The sequence below is a fragment of the Trachinotus anak genome, unplaced genomic scaffold, assembly GCF_046630095.1.
Source record: "Trachinotus anak isolate AG129_WGS33_773 ecotype Australia unplaced genomic scaffold, CSIRO_AGI_Tana_v1 ptg000009l, whole genome shotgun sequence".
Lineage (NCBI taxonomy): Eukaryota > Metazoa > Chordata > Actinopteri > Carangiformes > Carangidae > Trachinotus > Trachinotus anak.
The window spans coordinates 4,841,338-4,866,739 of record NW_027273860.1 but is presented as its reverse complement, the minus strand read 5'-3'; the positions used below and the strand labels follow the sequence as shown (position 1 = coordinate 4,866,739).

Here is a 25,402-nt window from a genome sequence, read left to right as displayed (position 1 = left end):
AGTCCTGATTCAGTCTTAACGGCTGCTTAAACCACTGCAGAAATAATGCAACAGCGTTCTTTAGATGTAACAGGAAAAAAAAGACACACGTGTTTCAATTTTGTGCTGGTAAAATGTGTGTGTTTATACACAGTACATACTGTTTATAGGAGCATTTGCTCTGTTGCATCTGTTGCTCTTTACGCTGTTTATTCATGCAATTGGTGCTCCTGCGTAAATGACTGTTATAGAGCATTGTACATGTGTATGAGAGAGGACAAACTGGATGTACTGTCAGTCTGAGTGAACAAAAGAAGAAGTGAAAGTCCTGATTCAGTCTTATCGGCAACTTAAACCACTGCATTAATGCAACAGCATGTAACTGGGGAAAAAAAACAGATAAAAACCCCTGATTATGACATCATTTCAACCAGCTTTACTATTGCAGTACACAGTAGTTTTGAGATGTGTAACAGTTTGTTAATGAAAAAATCTGTTTTAAAACATAATTGTAAGATATTTTACATTTTTATAGCACCATAAAATACCATTATGCCCAGGAGCCTCATTCTGTAAAGATACAGAACCTCATAAGCTAATCATGATGCAGAAATGTGTCAACAAGCATAAGGAACATGTTGACCCTTCTGAATATGTTGTAACAGTGAAAAAGTAGAACCAGCGAGGACAGAGGAGGTAAGATAACAGGAGGCCAAACTCGGACATAATAAATCCTTTAAAGGGGTACTTCAGTGGTTTTGTATTGCACTTGTATAAAGTTTGGGAATTTACATGAGACAGATTTTTTTTTTATGAAAAAATCTCAAATGCAACAAAGCGCAAGATTTTAGGCCCTAGTGTTGGTTAATATCCAAAAACAATGTATCCTACATTTCCCATAATGGAACTTACATTAGATACTCCTAAATTATCACTTATGTAAACCCCACACATCCAGTTTGTATTTTATGGTGTTTCTGCTGCCCCCAACTGACCAGAAAAAAAAAAAAAAAAAAAAAATCAGTTACTGCAGGTATAAGGAAACATGGTAGCAAATCCATAAAGGTTAAGATTATATTTGTCTGGGATGTTGGATTTTCATAATAAATCCTGAATTGAGTTTTACAGCAGCCAACAACTGGAGATCCTGAGGTAGAAGTTGTAGCACGTCCTGGTGTCTCTTTACTGAAGACACTTTCACCCCCCATCACAGAAGTCTGTTGCAGTTGATCTAGCATAACGCTGCTGTTGTTGCTGCTGATGTCCATAGTCAACTCAACATCGATTCAACCTTTGTTGAACACATTTACTTGCAAAACATCCAATAATATTATTTTCATCCTCACCTTTCATAATTAGAGAAGTAATTATGGTGTTAAGATCAATAAAATGAGATAATTAGTGTAAATATTATACTTACTAACAAGACCAACATAAAAATAGAGGCAATTTGGTTATATTAAGAAACCTTAAAACCCTGTTATTACTGTGGTGAATGAATTCTGACCCCACTTTGGAAACACATGGACCGGTAGCCTATGTCCCCCCCTGTCAGAGTGTTATAAATGGTCCCTGGCAGTTCATCCAGTTCCACACTGGCACATCCCAAGGGTTCTCCCAGGGGCCATGCAGGATTAATTTAATGCTGGTGGGCAGTGTGTAAAATGCAGCATGCCCCCTTTACTCCATTTTATTTGTCTATCTGACATTTATTATGTATATTTTCAAAAATACATCTTTAAAAAGGGCCACGGAGATCAGGGGGAAAAGCTGAAGCGCTGCCATCGTCACAGAAAGTGAAACTCGATTCTGGATAACTGATGAGGAAAAAAGGAAATATCATCCCTCTGCTGAATTTATTTGCTGTCTGGAAGACATAACTGAGAATAACTTGGCTGCTGTGAGGGCACCAGAAGGACACACTGTTTTATATTTAGACAACCAGAGACACGGCGATAACATTTCAGACTGTGCACGGACCTGATTGTATCCTGCAACATCAACACTCGTGGGATAGCGCATTTCAAACCAGAGAGCCCAGTTTAAGAGAAATGTCTCTCTCTCCTCCCTCTCTCCAAATCTCCTCCTCTCATTCGGGGATCTAGTCGGATCCAGTCTGGTGGGGGGGGCTTCTTGGTGCGAGATAATCTGCACCTGATGTGAGTTAATGAGGCGGGGATGCGGGGCGACAAACTCAGACGCGCTCCGCTCCAGCGACAGGTGCGCAACAAGTGAGCGGCAGGAGGTCAACACGGAGGAGTCGAGACAGACCAAAGGAGTTCACGGGAGGGAGAGGTGGAAAGAAACCGGAGAAGGAAGGAGGTAAAGCGCAAACACTCCCCAGGTTCTCGCTATGGAAACCGGCCAAAGCGCGCAGGTCGCCGACATGGGAGGGGAGCACTCCGCCGGGTTGAGTGTGGACAGGGACCGGGAGAGGGGCGAGGTGTCCAGCCCCAGTCCGCCCTTCAAGCAGCGCTCCCTGCGGGTCGTGTACGTCCTGAACGACGGGCTGAAGTCGGTGATGGCCAGCAGCCCGGAGTCCGGAGCGCTGCAGTGTCTGCAGAGAGCCTGCGACGCAGAGAGCGCCCTGCTCACCACCGTCACCTTCGGAAGACTGGACTTTGGAGAAACGTCGGTGCTGGACAGTTTCTACGATGCAGGTGTGTTTGTGTCAAAGAAACAGCATAGTTTTGGTTGTTTGCAAGTAAAGAGACAGTTTTCTGGGCTGCACTAAACTTGTTGGCAAAGTTACAAGTCGTTTCAACAGCATCTGGGCAACTAACATGGTGAAACAGGAACTAAAATGCTGTTGAAACAATGGATACACCAACTGTGTGCAGCCTAAATGTCTTTTAACCAGTAAATCACCAAACTCAATTTGGGAAGATTCTTACATGCACAATATGTCTGTTTTGTAATTATTATATTGAGGATATTTACCTTTAACCACAAACTTAAAACCTATGCAGTCACCAGAGAGAGCCTGTAGCAAGCATGAGCTTGCACACACATCATCACACCTCACACACTACGAGTACATACCTGCCTAAATGCGCAGTCATGCACAATTTATATTAATTTGTGTTGACATTTTATTATATTATCCTATAATTGTATCTCTTACTGTGCTCTCTTTTATTCTTCTTACAGTAAATTAACATTGTCATTATCATGTAATGATGACATCTGTCCTCTTATGGTCATTAATGTTCATTCTTTATAAATAATTATATCTAACTGATGATATCTGACTCTTCTTGTGGCCTATTATTTACCATTTATTTGCTGATTCACTAATGAGATCTGTTTCCATTCAGGAAATGACTACCTAATAGACCGCCACAACTAATAATGTGACCCCATATGACCAAAAAATCTGTACTGAATCAGATTAAATATTAAGATCAACCAGCTACTTTGCAGGCGCATGATTCATCATTCTGTCTTCATCCTTAGAAGCTGACACCTTTTATTGCTCTTGGTCTAATTGGAGCAGTGAAACAGGAGCTCCTCTCAAAGGTTTTTCATTGCTGGGCTATGATGTTGTCCAGACCGCAGCTGAAGATGCCACAGAGGCAGATAGAAGCTTTAACTGAACCAATGTTAAGCCAGATGGCTGTGCTTGCAGAAAGAGTCACACTGGTTGGGTTCAACTTCAGTGGATAGGATGAAAAGTGAAAATCTTTCTCATGGCAGTCTTTCAACTTGTCAGAGCAGGTAAAACACAGGTGTTGTTATGACACAGAGCCTATTTTCACAATGCAGGGTTGGGAACTGGTACTGTGAGTTGACTAAAGTAATTGTTGATGTTGTGAATTCAACCTGTGGTTTTCCTGCCAGGGCATGTCGGAAAGTCTGCTGTGAAATGATCCCTATGTAAGTGTATATACAATAGCACAATACAGTACAGTCTGACTGCTAGACTGCTTATCTTAAATCTGCATTTTTGTCAGACATGTTGGCTCCATGTGGCAGTCTCAGTCCGTAGGTCCACCGCTTTGCTCATGACTGAAATATCCCAACAACTAATAGATGGATCGTAATAGAATTTTTCACACATGGTCCTCAGATGATTAATCTCAGTGACTCTGGTGATCCCCAAATTTTTCCTCTAGCACCGTCATGAGATAAACATTTGTGGTTTGCAGAGAAATATCTCAACAACTATCAGATGGATTGCCATAAAATTTTGTGCAGACATTCATGGTGCCCAGAAGATGAATCCTAATTACTCTGGTGATCCTCAGCCTTTTCACCCAGTGCCACCAGCGGGTCAAAGTTTTCCCATATCTGCTGAAACATCTCAACATTGTCTAAATGGACTGGGACAAAAGTTTGTGCAGAGATTCATGGTTCCCAGATGTTGAATTCTGACGACGTTTCCTCTAGCGCCACCAAATGTCTCAACAGCAACAGTTTCAAGTTTCTTTTTGTTGTTTTGACCTGCGTGAGCTTAATGTTCCCTTAAGACCCTGTTTCCTCATTATCTCAAAAAACACTGAATGTTGTTTTATTGTTTTATCACCTAAACACTTTAGGACTTTTACTAATTTTATGAGAATTGTTTATAAAGGTGATTCTGAATTTATTATGTGTCTAAGAAAATGATGTGTTACTTTTGTATTGTTTGGGGTCTCAGTCAGTCGTTGCTGTGAAACATGATTAAATACAGTAGATATTTATAAATTCTCTGTGTTTGATGTTTTTATGAAGCACTACCCCTCCTACATCCCCAAATGACTGCCTATTTCCTCTATTTGAATTGGGGGACAGGGAATTATGGGCTGTAACTGACCCCAAACATGACCCCAAACACAATCACCAGATATCATAGTGATGTCAAATTGAAGTAAATTCAGAGTTCAGAGGTCAATGTTTTGCTCAAGGGCAGTAAAAAACACAAGGCGATCCACTTATTTGAAGAAGTGGATTGTGTTTCTGTCAAAATGTAACCATTGAGACCTGTTATTGTCATCATCATCTTCCTGATCTTCCTCCTTCTAGACATCGCAGTTGTGGATATGAGCGATGTGTTTCGGCAGCCCTCCTTGTTTTATCACCTTGGCGTGAGGGAGAGCTTCGACATGGCCAACAACGTCATCTTATATCATGACACTGACCCCGACACTGCCCAGTCACTGAAGGTACACACATATACACCCACACACACACATACACATCTTCTGTTGGTGTAATCAGTTCGTGGATGCCATTCCTTTGCACCTTCTTAGAACAAAGTCGTCCACTCAGTTATTTACAGACTAGTGTAAGTGTGTATGTGTGTGTGTGTGTGTGTGTGTGTGTGTGTGTGTGTGTGTGTGTGTGTGTGTGTGTGTGTGTGTGTGTGTGTATTGGTCAGTGTGTGTGTGTGTGCAGTACAGTCAGTCCTGCACTGTGCTGCCAGGGGGGAAACAGCTGTTTCAAGTAGTTGTGTGGCAGTGCAACTCAAGAATGCACATATGCACATATCCAGATCCAGTCTGACATGCTTTTCGTTTTATCTCCTTACAGGACATGGTGGTGCAGAAAAACACAGTAAGTTTCTGTGTGTGTGTGTGTGTGTGTGTTTCATTGTGATTTGTCTCATGACACAGTCTTGTGCTATTTGTGGAATGATATTTGTGACATGTGCATATCTACATGCTTTCTCTGACTCTCTCTCTCTCTGGCACACACAAACACACACACACACACAAACACACTCACACACACATATACACATATATATACACACACTCACACACACACACACACACACACACATACGCACACACGCTAAAAGATGTGTAGCAGGCTCCTGAAATATACTACTGTGTTATTAATGGCTACTCTTCATAGCAACAGATTTTTAATGTATGTATGGTGTGTTCCTGTGTGTGTGTGTGTGTGTGTGTGTGTGTGTGTGTGTGTGTGGAGTAGGCCGCTCGTCCTCCAGCATTAGGTTTTCCCTGGGTTCAGTTGCCTCCAGAGTACAGAGGCTCTGGATTGTGCAATAAAGTACGTACCATGCTGCACCAAAGCATGCTGGGAGATTTTGTCAAAGACTAATAATAATAACAAACATGGAGGAGGGGCTGAAAACACTGGCCGCCCCCATGGGATGTTGTGTGAATAACAAATTAAATCCCCTAACAATGTTCTACTCACAAAGCCACAGAGGGATAAAATGAGTTTGGGGGCGTGATGGACACTCATCAAACAGGTTCGACCTTCTCTTAGATGAGACAATAAAACTTCTACTAAGTCAGAATGAGCTGCTCACCCTCTACTTCAAAGTGACGCTGATGTGTAGTGTTTTTTAATTTTTTTATTTCATGGCAATAAAAGTCACCATGAGTTATAATTTGTGGTGAATGGAGAAACATAATTTAGAATTTATGAGAAAAATATTGCAAATATTGTAAGTAACTGTTGAGCCAACCATAAATTTTCTTGTGCAAATGGTGGATTATCATTGGATCAGACTGGGCTGGATTGGATTATCCCGTTTGAGGCTTAATTAATTTTAAACAATCTGTAAAACAGGAAGCCAATCTTATGAAAGAATTGATGATTTTGGACTTTTGCGTCATGTACATGTTCTTAGTTACTTAGCTAATGGTTTTATTGTGGTTGATTCGCAGCTCCCTCACCCTCCTGTCAGTTATCACTTACTTGTAACAGCTGGGCAGGTGGAGGATTTATGATCATAAAGAATAAACCGCAGAATGACCACAAACACTTTCAATTAGCCAGTTTAAAAGAAGTGGAAGAAGAGTTGAAGGCAGATCAACAAAACAGAGCAAGTGGCGGATAAGAGATTGTATAAGTGAGAGGAACAAAAACAAGAGTTGCAGAGTGTATTTATGTGCATTAGTTTGTGCTTTGCTGGATATTTCAACAGCCAAGTGAGTCTTATCACTCGAGTTAAGCTTTGCTGATGTCGTCAAGTCACGATGCCACCAAATAATCTCAGTGGTGTACTGATCCTCCTCATTAATCACTCTCTAATCCCCACCAACCCCACCCCTTCTTTTTCTTGTCTTGGACTCCTTTTACACCTGGCATCAGTATCCAGCATGTGTGTTCATCTGATATTAAGCTATATATAGCTCTAATTATATTACACTATGCATTTGAAAGCAGCTCCGCTATTCAAACAGAGACCTGAGACTAAAAACTAAAACTAAACCTCCCCTCCCTTTCTCCTTCCAGGCATCCAGTGGTAACTACTATTTCATCCCCTATATTGTGACTCCTAACCATGAGTATATGTGCTGTGAGAGTGACGCCCAGCGCAGGGCCAGTGAGTACATGCAGCCCAGCTGGGACAACCTGCTGGGGCCGCTCTGTGTTCCCCTGACCGACCGCTTCACCAGCCTGTTGAAGGACATCCACGTCACATCCTGGTGAGAGTCATGCACAAGTAAACAGTAAGGAAGTCAAATTTAGTAAGGTAGCTTGGGCCCAACTTGCATCATTAGCTTGCATGCATTAGAAAAAGTTCCCATCATGATATCAACAGCACGACTGTGAATGTCATCTCACTGTGTGTCCTCTGCAGCGCCTCCTTTAAGGACACCCTGCTGAACGACATCAGAAAGGCCAGGGAGAAATATCAGGGCGAGGAGCTGGCCAAGGAGCTGTCCCGCATCAAACTTCGAATCGACAACACAGAGGTCCTCACGCAGGATATTGTCATGAACCTGCTGTTTTCCTACAGAGACATACAGGTACGAACGCAACATGGTGTAAATTTCAAGAAACTCCAGCATGAATAGGAACAGTGATGAAAATCATGACATAATTTTCCTCTATCTGACCACCAGGACTATGATGCTATGGTGAAGCTGGTGCAAACCCTGGAAATGCTGCCCACCTGTGATCTGGCGACCCAGCCCATGATCCAGTTCCACTACGCCTTCGCTCTCAACAGGTACTGGATTCAAACTCTCTCTTTCTCCTGTTTGTTTCGAATACGAAAGTCATCACTACTTTTTCTTCATTTCATTTTGCATTCAGGCTTTCATTCCGTTTCCACTGATATTTGTTTTCTGAGTCAGGATCATTACTTTGAGCATAGTCTCTGCAGTGGTTTGGACCGGTGCAGAAATCTTAAAAATCTTCTTAGATGACATTAAATAAACAGTAAAAACTGCATGTAAAATCATCACAAACACAGACAACTAAACAGCAAACTAAAACAGGAGAGAACTAAATCCATTAGAAACTAGCTGGGGAAATAGTCACAGCTAACCAGCAAATGCTAAAAATAAAATTTACAGTTCCTTTTCCTCTCTGTAGTAAAAAAATGCTAATTTTAATGAAACCAAATTGTTGTTATAAAGATAATTTTTCATGGTGGAGAAAATATAAACAAAGTGGTACACATTTTTCCATCCTTGTAGCCTTTGTAGTAGATCTACAAGAGTAATTGCTGAAGGACCTGAGACCATCTTTAAATGTGTACAGGAGAAACAGTCCTGGTGACAGGGAGCAGGCTCTGAGAGTGATGCTACAGGTGTTACAGTCATGTGAACACCCGGCACCGGACATGTTCTGTCTCTGTGGACGGATATACAAGGACATCTTCCTGGACTCAGACTGCAAAGACACTAAAAACAGAGACAATGCTATACAGTGGTAAGAGCACAGTACAGCAATGCTTCTTTGCTGCGGTTTTCTCCTGCATATTCATTTATGTGTCGCCCTCCACCTTCAGGTACAGGAAGGGTTTTGAGCTGCAGCCCACTCTCTACTCTGGCATCAATCTGGCGGTCCTGCTCATAGTTGCTGGCCAACAGTTTGAGAGCTCAATTGAACTGAGGAAAATAGGTGAGAGGTCACTGGTACTACTTTGACTTCTGCTCGCAGTGCACTCAAGCCAGAGTGTGGTACCACCATCGTGCATTTTCCGACATGTCAGTTACTTTCAAAGGCCCATTGTTTACTCCATCTGCTTCATTTGTCGTTCATGTTTTGGGTTCAGTTTTAGAAGTGATTTAAATGCTGGAACTGAAACAGTTATTAGCATCAAAACTATGAAAAGTAGTTTTAGCGAATGCATTTTTCCCACACTCTGCCTATGGATAATCTCATGTCTTAGGTGTGAGGTTGAACAGCCTGCTGGGGCGCAAAGGTTCCCTGGAAAAAATGAATAACTACTGGGACGTGGGCCAGTTCTTCACCGTTAGCATGCTAGCTAACGACATCCCCAAAGCTACTCAAGCTGCTGAGAAGCTCTTCAAACTGAAGCCGCCTCTCTGGTAAAGATATGGCTTTATCATCGGTTAATGAATGATATGTTAATACTTTATAGGTTAGTTAGAAGGTAATGATAATAAAAACAAATTCTGGATTGCGTGGTTGTTTAAAAAAATGTATCCTTTCAGTTTCGTAATAATGCACTTGATAAATGGTAATCCATTAGGCAATGATCATGGGTCATCAAGCATGCAGCTGTAAATGTTTATATGTTAATAAAAGGGTTTTTGGACCATGTTCAACCCATTTTCTAGAAAGAAGTGGTGAAATTATTTAACCAAAATTTATTCTTATGAATAGTTAATAACTTAGCTATAAAGTATCAGTAATTTTCTTTTTCATTAACCAATAATTAAGTCTTTATGGAGAGTGTTTAATTGTCTTCTCCCTCTGTGTGTTTTTCCTCCAGGTATTTGCGGTCGGTGGTGCAGAACCTGCAGCTGATCCAGAGGTTTAAGAAGCAGACGGTGGAGCATTCTCCTCAGCGGGAGAGACTCAACTTCTGGATGGACATCATTGTGGAGGCCACACAGCGCACCACCAATCGACTGCGCTTTCCAGTACAAACACACATAGACACTCAATTAGATATGCACCATCAGATACAGTATTCAGTGGCACGTGCTAAACATTTGTTTCTGTCTTTCCGTTACAGGTGTTGATTCTGGAGCCGACAAAGGTTTACCAGCCCTCCTATGTGTCTATTAACAATGAAGCAGAAGAGAAGAACGTCTCTATTTGGCATGTGTCTCCTGCTGAGACGGTAAGAATATCACCCTCTTGTCCGCTTAACCCTCTTTGCCTTTACCACAGCAGTTCATTGCATTGACAATTAGTGCGTTTCCATCGACCTGTTTTTATGTGCATTGTAAATTATGCATAAACTTGAAGCATTGCAAAGGGAAAAAAATCTCACTTGTCTGAGGGTTGGTAAACTGATATAAGATATGCAACAAAGTGCAATGGAATCAGAATTAGCAAATAAAATACAGCGTACATGAAGCACATGACTTAAACGTCACTCAAGCTTCCACTGAAGAGACAAAACATAGCGGCAGATGAAACTCACATTAATACCTCAAACAAACAGAAATGCTTTTTTTCCATCACTGTTCTGCGTGGTTTTCCAATGTTTCAATTCTGACTGCACCTGACCGGGGAATTAGCGCCATCAGCTGTTTATCTCTGGTTATCAACATCAACATATTTGCATAACAATTATGAGCAGAAATGCTGATTAATTTGCATTTTCTTTTAATGCTTAATGCTTTAATCCTGGTTGAATATGTGACCATTCTGAGAAAATGTGACCTGTGTGAACAGTGTGAAAATTAAAGACTTTATTCTCTTTAATTACAGAAAGGGATCCATGAGTGGAACTTCAATGCCATGTCCATAAAAGGCATTAGGTATGAAAACCAGTTGAATATTATGCAGCCAAAACACTTGTGAAACAGGCTGTACATGCACAGTAAAAACCTTTAATTGGACGTATGAGATTACATTAAAATTAAATATGTAATTTAACAAGATGACATAGTTATGTTTTTAAATTGTGATGAGATGAGATATCTAAGCTTTGGTCTACTCCAACTTTCCTGTGCGTAGCATCAGTAAGTTTGACGAGCGTTGCTGCTTCCTCTACGTCCACGATAACTCCGATGACTTCCAGATCTACTTCTCCACTGAGGAGCAGTGCGGTCGGTGAGGACACACACCTCTAGATGTGTCTGTGTAGGTGTGTGTGTTTGTCCGTGTTTGCGTTCATACGCTGCAGCACATGAACTAAAGATAATTATAATGTCTGGTTGTGTGTATATACGTGCTTCAGGTTCTGCTCCATGGTGAAAGAGATGATATCTGATGGTACAGGAAATGCTGTGGAGCTGGAAGGGGAAGGAGATGCAGATACACTGGAGGTCAGGGTTGTTTGTAGACTGTGTGTGTTGGCATAGATAAAGCCAGAACATTACATTTTACAGTAAATATCTGTCTTTATAGTTCCAGTTTATAATTACTTTTTCCTTACCTTTGTGTGGTACAGTATGAATATGACACCAATGAGACTGGAGACAGGGTGGTGTTGGGCCGAGGAACCTATGGAGTGGTGTATGCTGGGAGAGACCTCAGCAACCAGGTCCGAATCGCCATCAAAGAGATCCCTGAGAGAGACAGCAGGTAGGCGTTTGTAGCTGTGTAGAAAGGTGATGAAGCCTTTTTTGTTTTGTTTTTTTTAAAGCAGACCCATTTCAACTCCTTTCAACATAAAAAAATGTATTTCCCCCATTAGTTTTCTTGTCACGGAGGTCACACAATTCCTGTTCTTAACACATAAAGTTGTTAATTCGTAATTTTGTTTTGCAGCTTAAAAGTAACTTAACACCAAATTATATATATTATATTATGGGAGAAGGGCTGGATAATGTCACATCCTGTGTGTTAATAAATGTCTTATTTCACAAAATTCTTGCAACAGAGAGTTGGATAAAAAAAAAAAAAAGAAATTCTCTGTCTCTTTGTGTTTCTGTGAATCAGGTACTCTCAGCCCCTTCATGAGGAGATCGCCCTTCACAAGTACCTAAAGCACAGGAACATTGTTCAGTACTTGGGCTCTGTTTCCGAGAACGGCTACATCAAGATCTTCATGGAGCAAGTGCCTGGAGGTGCGTTTGTACGACACAGAAAGAGATGGTGGAATAGATACTGTGTAGTACAAGTACTGTGGTAGGATAGACAAGAGTATGGATGTTTTGTTTTTTAATACTTGGAAATCCATATGAAACAAAAAGGCTTTTCACTCAGAAACAGCATATCACAGTTTATGGCCTGTTGTTTAAAATGTGTTACTATATACTGTAACATTAAGATTTCCCTTAAAGGTGCCCTATGAAGTTTTTTTGCAAACAAACTTTTGTTTACATTCAGTGTTAATCATGATGAGTATAAATGTATTTGCTTCCTCATAAAATATTTACAAAGAAAAAAAAACTATATGCAGTCTTCTTCTAACCTGCTGTTACTGTGGAGGTTTATCAGTGGACCTCTAAATGTGCTCCAAATGAGTACTGTATTTCAAGTATAGAGTGAAACACTTACAATATACAAACTAAACAATATGCTTCATTATCCTCCATGAATATTAAGCAGCGGGCTACATAAAGATAAATAATGAAACAAGAGGTGCAGCAGGAATCAGGAGTAATATCCACAGGCTAAAAGGCTAACAAGCACTGCTTGATGAGCACGACGAAGTGGAAAGACTTAACAGACAACCTTAAATTGGAACTAAGAACCTGAACACAACCCATGAGAAACAGCTCCAGACAGTGTGTCCATATACTGTTGGCAATACAGTAAATTAATGCAACATAAGGCATTTGTATGAGCCTCAAAAGAGGGACATGAAAATACCACAATAAATCAGTGATTCTCCATCTATTTGCTGATTATTTTCTCTGGTGTGTCACAGAATACCAGGTGGGCAGGTAGGAAGATATTCTTGCTCGTGAAGCGAATCTGGAACAACTAAAAGCACAGTTCTGTCTATTTCAGAGATCGATGCTTGTGACCTCTCGGTTACCGGGCGGTCTCTCTAACTGCTTGGTCATCTTCCCATTTCATGATAGGTTTTGGACACTCCTTCTCTCCTCTCTCCAGGAAGCCTGTCTGCATTGCTGCGGTCTAAGTGGGGTCCACTGAAAGAGGCGACGATAATCTTCTACACCAGACAGATCCTGGAGGGGCTCAGGTACCTGCACGAGAACCAGATCGTCCACCGAGACATCAAGGTACAAGGAATAATGTGTGACTAACTGGTGACTCGCTATATTCAGAGTGTGCTTGTCAAACTGTCTTTGACTCGGCTTCTACTCTTCTGAGGTCAGTTATGATATTTCAGCATTATACACACAAGCAGATGTGTGTTGGCTATTTTTAGTCCACTGCAGTGCAGATGAATTAACAACATTTTGGTATTATTACAGATAATAAATAAAGTTTCTTCAGAGTAAAAGAAACAGTTTTATGTGAATGAATCCCTGTATATAAACCCTGTCTCTGTCTGTCTCGCTCTCCAACAGGGTGATAATGTCTTGGTGAACACCTACAGTGGTGTCTTGAAGATCTCAGACTTTGGTACCTCTAAGCGTTTGGCAGGAGTGAACCCCTGTACAGAAACATTCACTGGTAACTTGATTAAGCTGATTCTTTCTGCAGTAAATTCAAATGTTGTACAAAAAAAAAAAAAATGTTACCATTATGTCCCTAAATCCCCAAACTACAGATTAAAATAAAAAAATTAACTTCAACAAGGGGTTCATTGAATCAGATAAAAGGGTTTCATGAATGATGGTATATCTGTGGACCTCCAGGGACATACAATGTAACAGCTAGGTTTCCATCCAAATGCTGCAAGTTTTAACTGAATTTCAAGAAAATCTACCTACAGTTTCGTAAATATTAGAAGTTGGTTTGTCAAGATAAACAGCTGCAAATTCCTTGTTCTACGCAGATCTGTTTTTGTATGCTAATATCTTTTGTTTGTTTGGTGGACATTTAAGTCATGTTTCATTTACATAATAATTTGTTCCTCAGGTTTGTTTCTATTGCTCCTTAGTCCAGTTTTTCTTTTGTCGATATGTGAACCTCTCCACCTCAGCCAGGCATAAAAACTCATTTGCAATATTTGTAGATATTTCAAAAGTTTTAGCATTTCCACTTTTTTTTTTTTTTAATGCACAAATTGAAAATTTGCATAAAAACTCAATGGAAATGTTTTCTACTTGAGAACTGGAAGCTGATGAATCTGTGGTTTTACAACACATTAAAATGATATACCTTTGTCCTTTTTCTAACATAAAAACGACAACTAAATAATCACAAAAGTACGCCATATATAACCACATGCAGCTGTTTTAATCAAAGTGGATAAACTGACTCACAGATAAGGAAACTGCACACAAGTCGTAGGTCGACAAAGTGCTTTCATACATAAACGGTCAGTAATTCAGTCTGGGCTGCATAAATGGAGTCATAGAAATGCTGCAGTTCAGACTATGACTGTAAATATCAAATGACCCTCAAAATGTCAAGAGCCACTATCAGCCTCTATGGAAACATGCACATTCATCAGCCATCTGGCCTCCTCCAGCAGCCAGAGAGGTGTGTAATTAGATTAGTTAATCAAGCAGAGGCAGAAAGGTGTTTACCTTTCATTAGCAGGTGTGTGTGTGTGCGTGTGTGTGTGTGTGTCCTTATCTGTCTCCTCTGCTGCTTCCCCCTCTCTCTCCCTCTCTCCTCTGACTCTTTTTATAGCTCTCTCTGTTTTTCTCTGTTTCCATCAGCATTTAGAGCAGAGCACAAATGCCAAATCTGCTCAGAATTAAACACAAAATACTCGCAGATAAAAGAAAAAAATAATGAGCATCTCACCTTTGAAGATGTAAGTAACTCTAATCTAATTTTTCCGTCTTTTTCAGTCAAAAACAAAATGAGCTATCAATTTTGCGGCAGAAATTCAATTTTTCTTCCCTGCTTCAATATGAAGTAGGCGCAGACGTGATCTGGATTTCAAATGCAAACTGTGCGTTCAGGGTCTGGCTTTAAAGGCAGAGCATGCACACACACACCGGTTTCACTTCGTGTCTTTTTGGAGGGAGGTCAGCAAAGATTTGTTGACACTGAACTGCCTCTCTTTATCTGTTGGGAGTAGTTGTCCCAGGTTATTATCTAGCTCTCTGTCTGCAGGGACTCTGCAGTACATGGCGCCAGAAATCATTGATAAGGGCCCTCGAGGGTACGGGGCCCCGGCTGACATCTGGTCGCTGGGATGCACCATCATAGAAATGGCCACAGGGAAACCCCCCTTTCATGAGTTGGGGGAACCACAGGCAGCCATGTTTAAGGTTGGTATTGTTATAAGATGTTCACTATTTGAAGCTTTGTTAGAAACACTGGAGCGAAGGGGAGCACATGTAGGATTTCCAATGTTCCTATCAGCAAATCCCTAAACAAATGTCCTGACTATGAGTATTTTGTGTGACTGTTTTCAGGTTTGTGCATCTCTGTGGCTGTGTGTTACAGGTGGGTATGTTCAAGATCCACCCGGAGATCCCTGAGTCTTTGTCACTGGAGGCCAAGTCGTTCATCCTGCGCTGCTTTGAGCCCGACCCTCACAAGAGAGCCATCGCCTCAGACCTGCTCAGAGACACTTTTGTGCGCCACAACACCAAGGGCAAGAAGAGCAAGATCGCCTTCAAACCATCAGGTTAGCAAACATACACTGAGATGTACACAGCATTCTCCCATAATGAAGTAGCATGAAGGTGCCATATTGGTCACTCAAGGCTCTTGGCATCACTTTCTGCTGTAATCTGTAATGATCCACACCACCAAGCTCTGGGTTATGGCCATGGTTATCTCTCACCCTGACTACTGCAAAACCCCTCTGTGCAGAGTGAAATCTTGCAGATGGTCCAGAATCCAGCAGCTCATCTGGTCTCCAATCAGCCCAAAAGGGCATATGTCACTCTGCTATCCACTGAGCTCCACTGGCAGCCCAAATCAAATTCAGATCACTAATGCTTTTTAAATAGATGCAGTGCTTAGTACGTACGCCAAGTCTCCCTGCCGCACTGAAGCTTCAGTGATGTCCCTCACTTGTAAGTAGCTTTGGATAAAAGAATCTGGCAAATGAGTAATGTAAATGTAAAAATTTAGCATGTTTCTTTTCCCACAGCATTTTAAAGTGGAGGCTCCCTGTTTTGCCTTAAATGAGGAAAACCTCCACTAACATCAGAAGAAATTATGAGGGAAAATTCCAATGTACACATTAATTTTACACGACACAGGTCATGCATATCAGAAGTGAATAAAGAGCATGTAACCCAAAATGAATAGTTTGATTAAAGATGAAACAAAATTTGCAAGACTAGAATACAATGTAACACAGGCTGTGATGTGGTTTCATTTCCTCAAAAAGCATTCTGTAAATTTGAGTCTTCAGCTGTTTAAGAATGTTTTCTGTATGTGTGTGTGTTTTGCAGACTACATCCACAGTGTTTCCCTGCCGGTGCAATTGCAGTGTGAGGCCACTGGGAGCAGCAGCAGTGAACACGGCTCTGTGAGTCCAGACTGTGACTCCAAACACGACGTTTTCTTCCAGAAGAAGAAAAGCTCTGGGTCCGAGAACCTGCTCAAACCCCCCAACTCCAACTACCTGAGGTGTGTGTTTGTGTCAGTGCAGTTAGTGAGTTAATTCAGCTGAGCTGGGTCAGATTTACAGGACCTTGAGATCCAAACTTAGGAAGTGGGGCTCAGAATTTTTAAATATCTCAGCTCTCATTTGTCTCAGCTGCAAAATAATGTAAAAGCACTGATTATTCTGAATGCAACAACACTGAATTAGTCTTACAATGTTAAAACTACGTGTTACTGCAGACAAAATCCTGCTGGCACAGTACAGATGATGTGAAAAGATGTGAATGAATATGCGTCCATCTGCATATGAGTGTATGTGTGTGTGTGTGTGTGTGTGTGTGTGTGTGTGTGTGTGTTTGGCTGGCAGGTGGCCTTATTGTGCTCAGTGTGCCCCGCTGCCCTTTACAACACTGGTATAATTAGGTCTGATCATTTTATGAGGTCACTGGCGACTGAGCACACACGCACACATCTGTGTGCGCACATACGTGCACGGCTTGCGGCGCTGACTCATGCTGCCTCTGCACTTTCCTGGGCACACACAGTAGCCAGGAGAGGCTTGTATCTGTAAATAAACGTCACGCTGTTGTAAATCATTGGTGTACTCATTCTGTTGTTTTATATTGCCGTGAGATCACTCTGCGCGTGTGTGCGCGCGTGTGTTGCAGTGTGCCAGATGAGGGCTCGGTGTCAGAGGACCGCAGTGCCCCTCCCTCCCCCGAGGACAGGGACAGCGGCCTGTTCCTGCTGAAGAAGGACAGCGAGAGACGGGCTATTCTGTACAAGGTCCTCAACGACGACCAAGAAAAGGTCATCTCCAACCTCAAGGAGAACCACATCCAGGTGTGTGTGTGTCAGTGTGTGTTTGTGAGAGAGGGAGAAACGCTGATGTGATTCCTTAAAATGATATGATCCATTCATACCAAGGGCCAGATTCCTTAGAAATAAATGAATAAATTCTCTTATGTAAGTAAATATATCTGTCTTCATCTTGTACAAAGGATTTGAAAATTCCAGTTACTGGTGACTCCCAGGGGTATTCATTTTCCCACGAGGCCAGCCTGGGACTTGGAAGAATGAAGGGATGAAAGAATTAGAAATAGAAATAGAAAACCTTCATTGTACCAGACATACAACAAAATCTCAAAGAAGTAGGAAAATTCTCTTGCTGAGCAGCTATTTTTACAGTGAATGTTAAAATTGCAGTGATGGTTAAAGTAAACTTTATAAAGTATATATATATGTAAAAGAAAACGAGATGCAACAGAGAAACGACATCATACAAAAGTCATCATATAAATACATAAATGCACATAAATGCCTTCAAATCACTGTAAATCCATACAGTTAAGCTATGTAACAGTATAAAAATCATAAACAGTAGAACAACTCGTAAATTGAGATGTCCTTATTCATGCCCCCTGGAAATAAACCTTTAATTTGAAAAATCCAAAATGCTTCTCTCTTCCTCCTGAGAGAGTCATGAAGTCATAAAAATGTATGCCATCGTCCTGCTACACCCTGACCACCTCTGTGGAACACAGAAATGTGTAAAATAAACAATCAGGTGAATTGCATGAGGCTCAGGTTTAGGTAAATGTGTGCCATGTTCATGTGTGCAGTTTCTGCAGGTTCACATTATTACATTTAGACATCAGTTCAGGTGGGATTGCTAAGTCGTAGCGCTCTACTTGTGATGTTGACTGTAAAAATTCCAATTACAGGGTTTTCTCATGTTAGGAAATGAGCCTGAAACTGCGGTGTATTTCCTGATGCTACCACTAGGGGGCGCAAAGGTCAAACAAAATAAAAAGAGCCTCAACAGCAAATTTGTACTGAAGAGACTCTAAATTTGTGGCATTAGTATTAGTTACACCTGAGAGCTTATCTCATGTTGATCTATACTGTGTTTAAGTTTATAGTTTGAAATCAATACCATGTAACTTTGAGGTGCCCAAACTATTCAGTTACATATATCTGGCCTAAATCTTTATCACTAACAGACTTTACATTGTAATAGTGGTATTTACAGACCCAGTGAGTCTAAATCAGCGCCTTGTTAAAGTATGTGTGTGTGTGTGTATATGTGTGTACAGGGCAGTGAGGAGCTCCAGCTGTCTGTCGACCACATCAAGCAGATCATCTGCATCCTTCGAGACTTCATCCATTCCCCAGAGCGGCGCGTCATGGCGGCCACCATCTCCAAGCTCAAGCTGGACCTGGACTTCGACTCCACCTCCATCAACCAGATCCAGTTGGTGCTCTTTGGCTTCCAGGACTCGGTCAGCAAACACACACACACACACACACACACACACACACTGCACTCACAGCTGGAAATTAACATACAAGCTGACACAGTCCAGTATACACAAGCAGAATTACTGTTATACAGGGGATTTGGCCTTTTTAATTAATGATGGCACATTACAAAAAGGCTGCACAGTGCAGAAATGGCACACTGGGGCCACAGTCATGTTCATGTTGACTGTCAAGTATAATATTTGGTGTTAGGAAAAAAATATCAGATTTAACTCTATCAAATCAATGATTTCTGAGCAAAAATGCCCCAAAATTATGTATATTCTCATCTAAATCATGATTTACATAATATTACATACACAGGAGCTGATTTCACTTATCCAGATGTGTCAGAACTTTAATGAGCGCGTAATCTCAGGTCTGTAGTTAATTATAGGTCTAAACATCAGGCCCTTGTCTGTTCATGTGTGGCGTTCTCAGGTGAACAAGGTCCTGAGGAATCATCACATTAAACCCCACTGGATGTTTGCCATGGATAACATCATCCGCAGAGCAGTGCAGGCAGCCATCACCATCCTGATACCAGGTGGGTGCCCAGACTGTGTGAGCTTCTCTCGCCATCTCATGGACACATGCAAAGTTTTGGATCGTAGAAATTACTGTCCTTCATCTGCACGTTCAAACTAGACTTCAAGGCTAAATAGTCAGATTAGAGATTTCTGCTCAGTATTAAAACTTTGCAGTTAAAATCAATTCACAGTAATCTGTCGAGACCTCAACCCTTGACCTTTGACTCAACCGACAGAGCTACAGACCCACTTTGGCCCGGCATCAGAGTGCGAGGGAGCAGAGAAAGAAGACGAGGTGGATGAGGAGGAAGCAGAGTTCGGACCCGTTCTGGCTCCTCACACCGACGACTCAGGAACAACGGCTGACCCCACCCACTCTGGGGTCAGCACGCTAAACTCCGCCCACTCCCAGGAGCATCAGCGCTCACATCATCAGCTGGGGGCTCAGCTGGGACGGCTCAAACAGGAGACGAACAGGTGCACAAGCACACACATTTGATCACCATTCTGTCCCATTCTTGTGAACGTAACATATCAGGGACGTCTGGAGGGACTTTCATTACATCTGGCACAAATGTCCACTTAGACTCAAGGATGAACTGATTAGTATTTGGTGGTCAAAGGTCAAAGGTCACTGTGACTTCACCAAACACATTTCAACTCAAGAATTCGTAAGCTAATTGTGACAAAACACACTTAAGGAGACACACACCTGCGAGGTGGTAATTCTAGTTTTCCTTTGTTGCGGTTGAAGGAGTGTCATTCAAAAATTTCAACACATACTTTCCCAGAGACACACTCACACACATGGAAAAATCGCCCCAGGTAAACTCACTGCACACATGTCTGTGACAGGAAGTGAAAGCAATGGAAAGAATGTGCACCTAAATGTAAACACACACACCCAAACCTGCAAGCTTGCACACACGTACACACAACCATGGCACGAATGCAGTAGCCTCAGGGCTATGTGTAATAGATGGTTGTTTCTGGAACCCACAGGGTGATGATGACACAGAGCTTGGCCAGAGCAGTAAATGACAAGTGACAAACAGGTTAATCATATCACTTTCCATGTCAAACCACTAATATAATACCTAAATGTTGTCATTAGTAATTAGAAACCTGAAAAACAGAATTTATTCTTTATTTCTACACTTTATAACCAGGTAAAAGTCTCAATTAAGTAAAATTATCTTTTTTTTAGGAGATATCTGGCAGCATAAAAAAAAACATATAATAATACAGTGCAATACAAAAGCTTATAGATGTTTATCCAATGGAACAATAGAAATGGAACAACAAGGAAGGCTTGTTGAAAGGAAACATCCTGCCCAAAGAAAAGGTCATTTGGACAAGTCATTGCGAAAATGTTTTATTCCATGTCTGAAGGAAAAAATGATACAGATAGTGTTAGTACTTATGTCTGAGTTAAAGATAAGACAACACACAAAAGTAGTCAGGAAAAAACCATGACAACATTCAGAGACACTGTCATCTGAGAGAACCTAAGGCAAAATACCTCAAAGCCAATCTCTGTATGTTAAAATAATATATGAGCAAGATCTGTCTCATCAGCGGCACTTAAAGTGAACACATACATGTACTAAATGATTGCTTCCAATAAAAGAAAAAAAAACTACTTGTTTCAGAACAGAAACCACAAAAATTAAGAAGACAAGTGACGGTAGAGTAACTGAGACATTCTCCAAGTTTGAAACGGGCCCAACAAACAGCTGCACTGAGGTCTTCCCTGGGTCCATTAGAGGTGAACAAAAAGATGACTTCAGTGGCTTTAAAGGCCCAGAGTAAATGGATTTCACCCTTTTTTTGTAAAAGCTGCATTTACGACATTTCACAAAATCTTTCATATTTTTAAGGACTTTGCTTTCTGTTGGTTGGAACCTGATTTCTCTTTGGATTTACACTTAATTTGTAGCCATGAGGTTGACATTTGTGCTTTTGGATTTAGATAAAGTTTGTTACACGTCACTCATGTTCCTCTCAGGATGAATTGCAGTAACTTTGGAGATCCATTAATTCTACATCAAGTACCAAGATCAGGTGATCTTTTTTTATCTGATACTTCCTGCCTTGCCGTCTCTCCTTTCTGCAGATCTCAGCAAGCACTTCATTCTTTGTTATTTTGTGTTCACATACTTCCTGGCTCCCGGCACGTGTCTCACTCTGACTATCCAGTGGCACCAGAGTTAAAGCTATATTCAAGCTCATTCATTGGTGAAAGTAACAGATAAGAAGTTTCATACATTTGCACTTTTTTGACCATGTTTTAAAATTGAGTCACACCTGTCAGTTACAGTGTCGGTGGCAGCTCTCTCGTCACCTCTCAATGCAAACCAGCAAAGTAAAAATAAAGAGCAGCAGATGGTTTTGTTATCTTAGCATCTGTTTTAATACATGGAAAGATTCGGATTACACTTTGTTGACACTTTGGATTTGAAAAGTGGGGATTAACAGTGTTGATGGCAGCTCTGCTGTTAAGACGCAACAATGCAGATGTTCTAGTTGGTTATGTTTTTATTGTAAAGGAGCCCTGAGGTTTATAAAAGATGTTAAGTACCTTGGAAAGTGATACTGAATGGGAGTAATTAGAGACTTTCGATCGCTGTATGTGTGGTGAAGTGGTTTCTTGTCAGTATTAAAAATTGGTTCCTCACTAAGGAAAAAAAACTGTCACTCAGAGGAGTATTTAGTTCAGAATGTGGGTCCTGACTTGATCTGTTCTGTATGGCAACATAATGCTGATATTTCCAGGTTTCAGTCATATTTGCGGATATTTGTATGTTTTATATTTATCTGCATTCCTTTGCCTTATGCTGTATGTATCTGCATTATCTACATTTCTTACCAGTAACAGAGACTTTAAGCTACAGTTTCTGCAGTTTTAAACCACCACATCACCTTCAGCATGAAACCCCTGAAAGCTTTTCCATCTACATGTTAGATGTGTTTTTAACTTTTCCAAAAGGTGTTGGACGAACCAATTAGTTTGTTTGACAAAGTGTGTCTAGATTTGGAAGATGTTTGTTTCCCCTGCAAGCCTCTTATACCTTAAGTTACCCAGAATAGTACAATTGCTGCAGATGCCTGAATAACAGTTTCTATTTGACAGCTTTCTTGTTAGACCATACAGCTAATGTATCTATGCTACCCATCCCAGCCCTCTGTGCTGCATGTCTGTGAGATGTAGTGCTGACTGTACTATAACAGATGTTCACTGCCGCTGTGGTGGGCCCTGTAGGCTGCTAGAGGAGCTGCTGCAAAAGGAGAAGGAGTACCAGCAGGTCCTGAAGGCCACGCTGCAGCAGAGGACACATGACCTGGAGCTGGTTAGAGTCAGACACAGACCGCCAGGTAAACACACCTATTAACCAACTGATTGATTGATTGTTTTTTTGTTTTTTTTTTAATTTCTCTAAATTAATTTTTTTTTTTTAGACATTTCACCTCCCTCCATCTTCCAAATCCCAGCGGACCACGAGCCGGACAAGAAGCTCACCGATTGGCTGAAGGACCAGGGGGCGGATGCTGATACCATAGACAAGGTTGAGTGTCTGTTGGCTTGTGAACATCTGTCCACAGCGTCCTCTTCTGCCTCTGAGCAGCACCACATACACACAGTGTAAAGTGTGTGATTGTAAACTGAAGGCTTACACTGGTTTCTCTGTGTATCCTAGTTTGTGCTGGAGGAATACACACTGACCGACATCCTCAATGAAGTCAGCAAAGATGACCTCCGCTGTCTACGTCTACGGTAACAACCCTTTCATATCTGTGTATCCTGTCACAAAGTGACAGGAAGGAACATCGAATCAAGCCACTTAAACATCAATGGAGTCAGAATTACACACACAGTATATACAGAAGTTAGGTTTTCTGATTGCTTCGGCTTCTCTAAGGTGCCATAAATTATTACATAGACATTTTGGAAAAGTTCAACTCTATGGTCTCTCCAGGCCTATGTGGTTTCAGGCTGTCTCACTGTAAACTCAGCAGGTGCTTCAGGGAGCTTCTTACTTTAGCGCACCTTGCAGATTTTTCTTGCAGAGCTGTAAAACATCTAAAAGACACTGTCAACAACTCATAGTCTCCAAGGTGTCAAGGGAAGAAGCTGTTAACTCTACAAGCAATGCAGGTAAAATGTTTAAAAACGCATGACAGATATTGAAAAGAAAAACACTGTGTGGTTTTTTTTGGTACTTGTTTACATTTCGTTGTGCTATCAGGAAGGTTCTGTGTTATCTATACCTTTGCATCTGTGGCAAAGCGTGAAGCATTTTATCAGCTCCTCTTTTTTTTTATAAATTTCAATTCCTCCCACTGTCTCATACTCACCTTTGAGGACAAGCGGTGTTCGATACTCAGATTCACTTCCTGATGAAGTCTTTCAAAGTATAAACAACAAGACAAAATGAGTTAAATTTAGCCTCCAAGAATAAATGATGTTGTTTTTCTCTAAGGTGAGATGGCAACAGGTTCTTTTTTTCTTCTACCCACACAAAAATTTCATATCACCCTACATCAAATGATCCATCTCTCCCCCTCAGGGGTGGAGTCCTCTGCCGCATCTGGCGAGCTATCCAGCGGCACCGAGAGCGAGAGAGACTGACGAGCGACGGACGCTCGGAAGACGATGCATGATGGGACACGTAGACTACAGCCCTGGAGGACCCTGCAGAAACACACACATCTACACACACTACCAGCCCTGCATGGCCAGCCCTCTGCCCTCTCTTTCTCCACTGTGCCTTTTCCTGTTGTTGTCTCTGCATCGTATGCACAGGATGGACTGAGCCTTTGCTCGTCTGTGCATCTCCATACAGAGTCAGACTTTACCAGACCAAAGCGCTTTAGTGCAGGCACTACTTTATGTATCTCTATGTGCACTTGAATGTGTATTTGCGCCACAATATGAGCTTGTGTTTGAGGACTTTCTAAGAAAAATGCATCTTAGCAAACAAGGAATCCCCCAGTTCTTTTAAGCAGGAAATACCAGCTGTAGATTTGAAGGGTGGCTTGATTCATTGCAGAGAGGAAGACAGGTTTTCACAGCTGCACAAAGCATTTTAAAAAGTCCATTAAAAACTTTTCAAACTCTCCTGTAACATCAATGCACTTCCATACTGTATGGAACCAGTGGTCTGCAAACCTTTTGGCTTGTGAGCCCTTAAAATGAAGCAATGTCTACCTGTGACCCTGCATTCACGTTATGGCTTTAATGTGGACAGAAGCTAGGAGTACTTCAGCTGAAAATTCTTAGATTTTTTTCTTCTTCTCTCCTCTTAATATTACAGATTTTTATAGGATTGAAGAGGTAAATATGTGTTTCACACACAAAACAAAGCGTAAAAAAATCTATCCATCTTTCACATGACCATGAGTATGAACCTGGATTTGCACATATTAGAACATCCTCCTCACTTTTCAGAAGTGCTCTAAACATTCTGGCTATGTTGCAGAAGTAATTTGACAAATTTCTATGAATGGTTTAATGTTTTTTTTTCCTGCCCTAAAAAACTTGCCCCTCTGAGCTGATCACAACTTGTGTCAAAAAGCAAACTGTGCACCATATGACCAATTCTCTATCCATAATGTAAAGCATCAAATTGATTTTAAACCCACCAGTATGATCTCCATGACCTTTAGTGTGATTTAGCTCCCTTTTGTATCTGCCACCTTGTTTTTCATCCAAACTGTGAACTCATTACAAAACAAGACAAATGCCTCAAACTATTCTAGTTTCAGGTTGAAAACTTTCCTCATTTACTGGATAATTTTTCCAAAACTGTGCAAACGTGGATAGACAAGCTAATGCACATACTCTCTGTGTCAGCTAAAGCCTAATGCCTTAAATTTTGTAAAGTGAAAATAATGTAGCCACACTGAGATCTTTTATTGAAACATGCACACATCATGACTGACAGCCCATCGCTGCTTTTATATTTGTACGCATGTTATTTATTAGTTGTGTAAAATTTCCTTTACTTTCTCATTGAAGTAGCTGTTATTTTCTCCTCCATGTGAACCTGTATTTAAATGTTGTTGTTCTTTTTTTTCCATTCCAACTATGATATGTATGTATGTGCTTGTCTATTTCCTGGTTGCTTCAATAAACCTGAAAAATAACGTTG

General features: G+C 41.1%; 1 protein-coding gene across 2 annotated transcripts; it reads left to right on the top strand.

Moving 5' to 3' along the window:
* Nucleotides 1-1,777: 1,777 nt before the first annotated feature.
* Nucleotides 1,778-25,402, top strand: map3k15 (mitogen-activated protein kinase kinase kinase 15). Of its 2 annotated transcripts, XM_071484669.1 has the most exons (30): nt 1,778-2,639; nt 4,984-5,123; nt 5,491-5,514; nt 5,899-5,976; nt 7,174-7,367; nt 7,523-7,691; nt 7,788-7,894; nt 8,431-8,601; nt 8,681-8,793; nt 9,065-9,224; nt 9,632-9,782; nt 9,878-9,985; nt 10,582-10,631; nt 10,831-10,926; nt 11,054-11,141; nt 11,267-11,400; nt 11,758-11,885; nt 12,880-13,010; nt 13,302-13,407; nt 14,968-15,125; nt 15,304-15,487; nt 16,266-16,443; nt 17,088-17,262; nt 18,516-18,701; nt 19,162-19,267; nt 19,487-19,727; nt 22,513-22,625; nt 22,710-22,816; nt 22,949-23,025; nt 23,819-25,402. In XM_071484669.1, the coding sequence occupies exons 1-30, from the start codon at nt 2,333-2,335 to the stop codon at nt 23,910-23,912; spliced, it is 4,074 nt and encodes a 1,357-aa protein (XP_071340770.1). In that variant the 5' UTR covers nt 1,778-2,332; the 3' UTR covers nt 23,913-25,402. The 2 variants fall into 2 exon arrangements, with proteins under 2 accessions (XP_071340770.1, XP_071340771.1); XM_071484670.1 differs by lacking the exon at nt 5,899-5,976 and having other exon boundaries at nt 1,780-2,639.

Coding starts and splice junctions, on each gene's coding strand:
- map3k15 (XM_071484669.1), top strand. CDS start 2,333: ATGGAAACCGGCCAAAGCGCGCAGGTCGCCGACATGGGAGGGGAGCAC. Junction 9,225..9,631: donor AAACTGAAGCCGCCTCTCTG/GTAAAGATATGG, acceptor TTTTTCCTCCAG/GTATTTGCGGTCGGTGGTGC. Junction 11,401..11,757: donor ATCCCTGAGAGAGACAGCAG/GTAGGCGTTTGT, acceptor TCTGTGAATCAG/GTACTCTCAGCCCCTTCATG.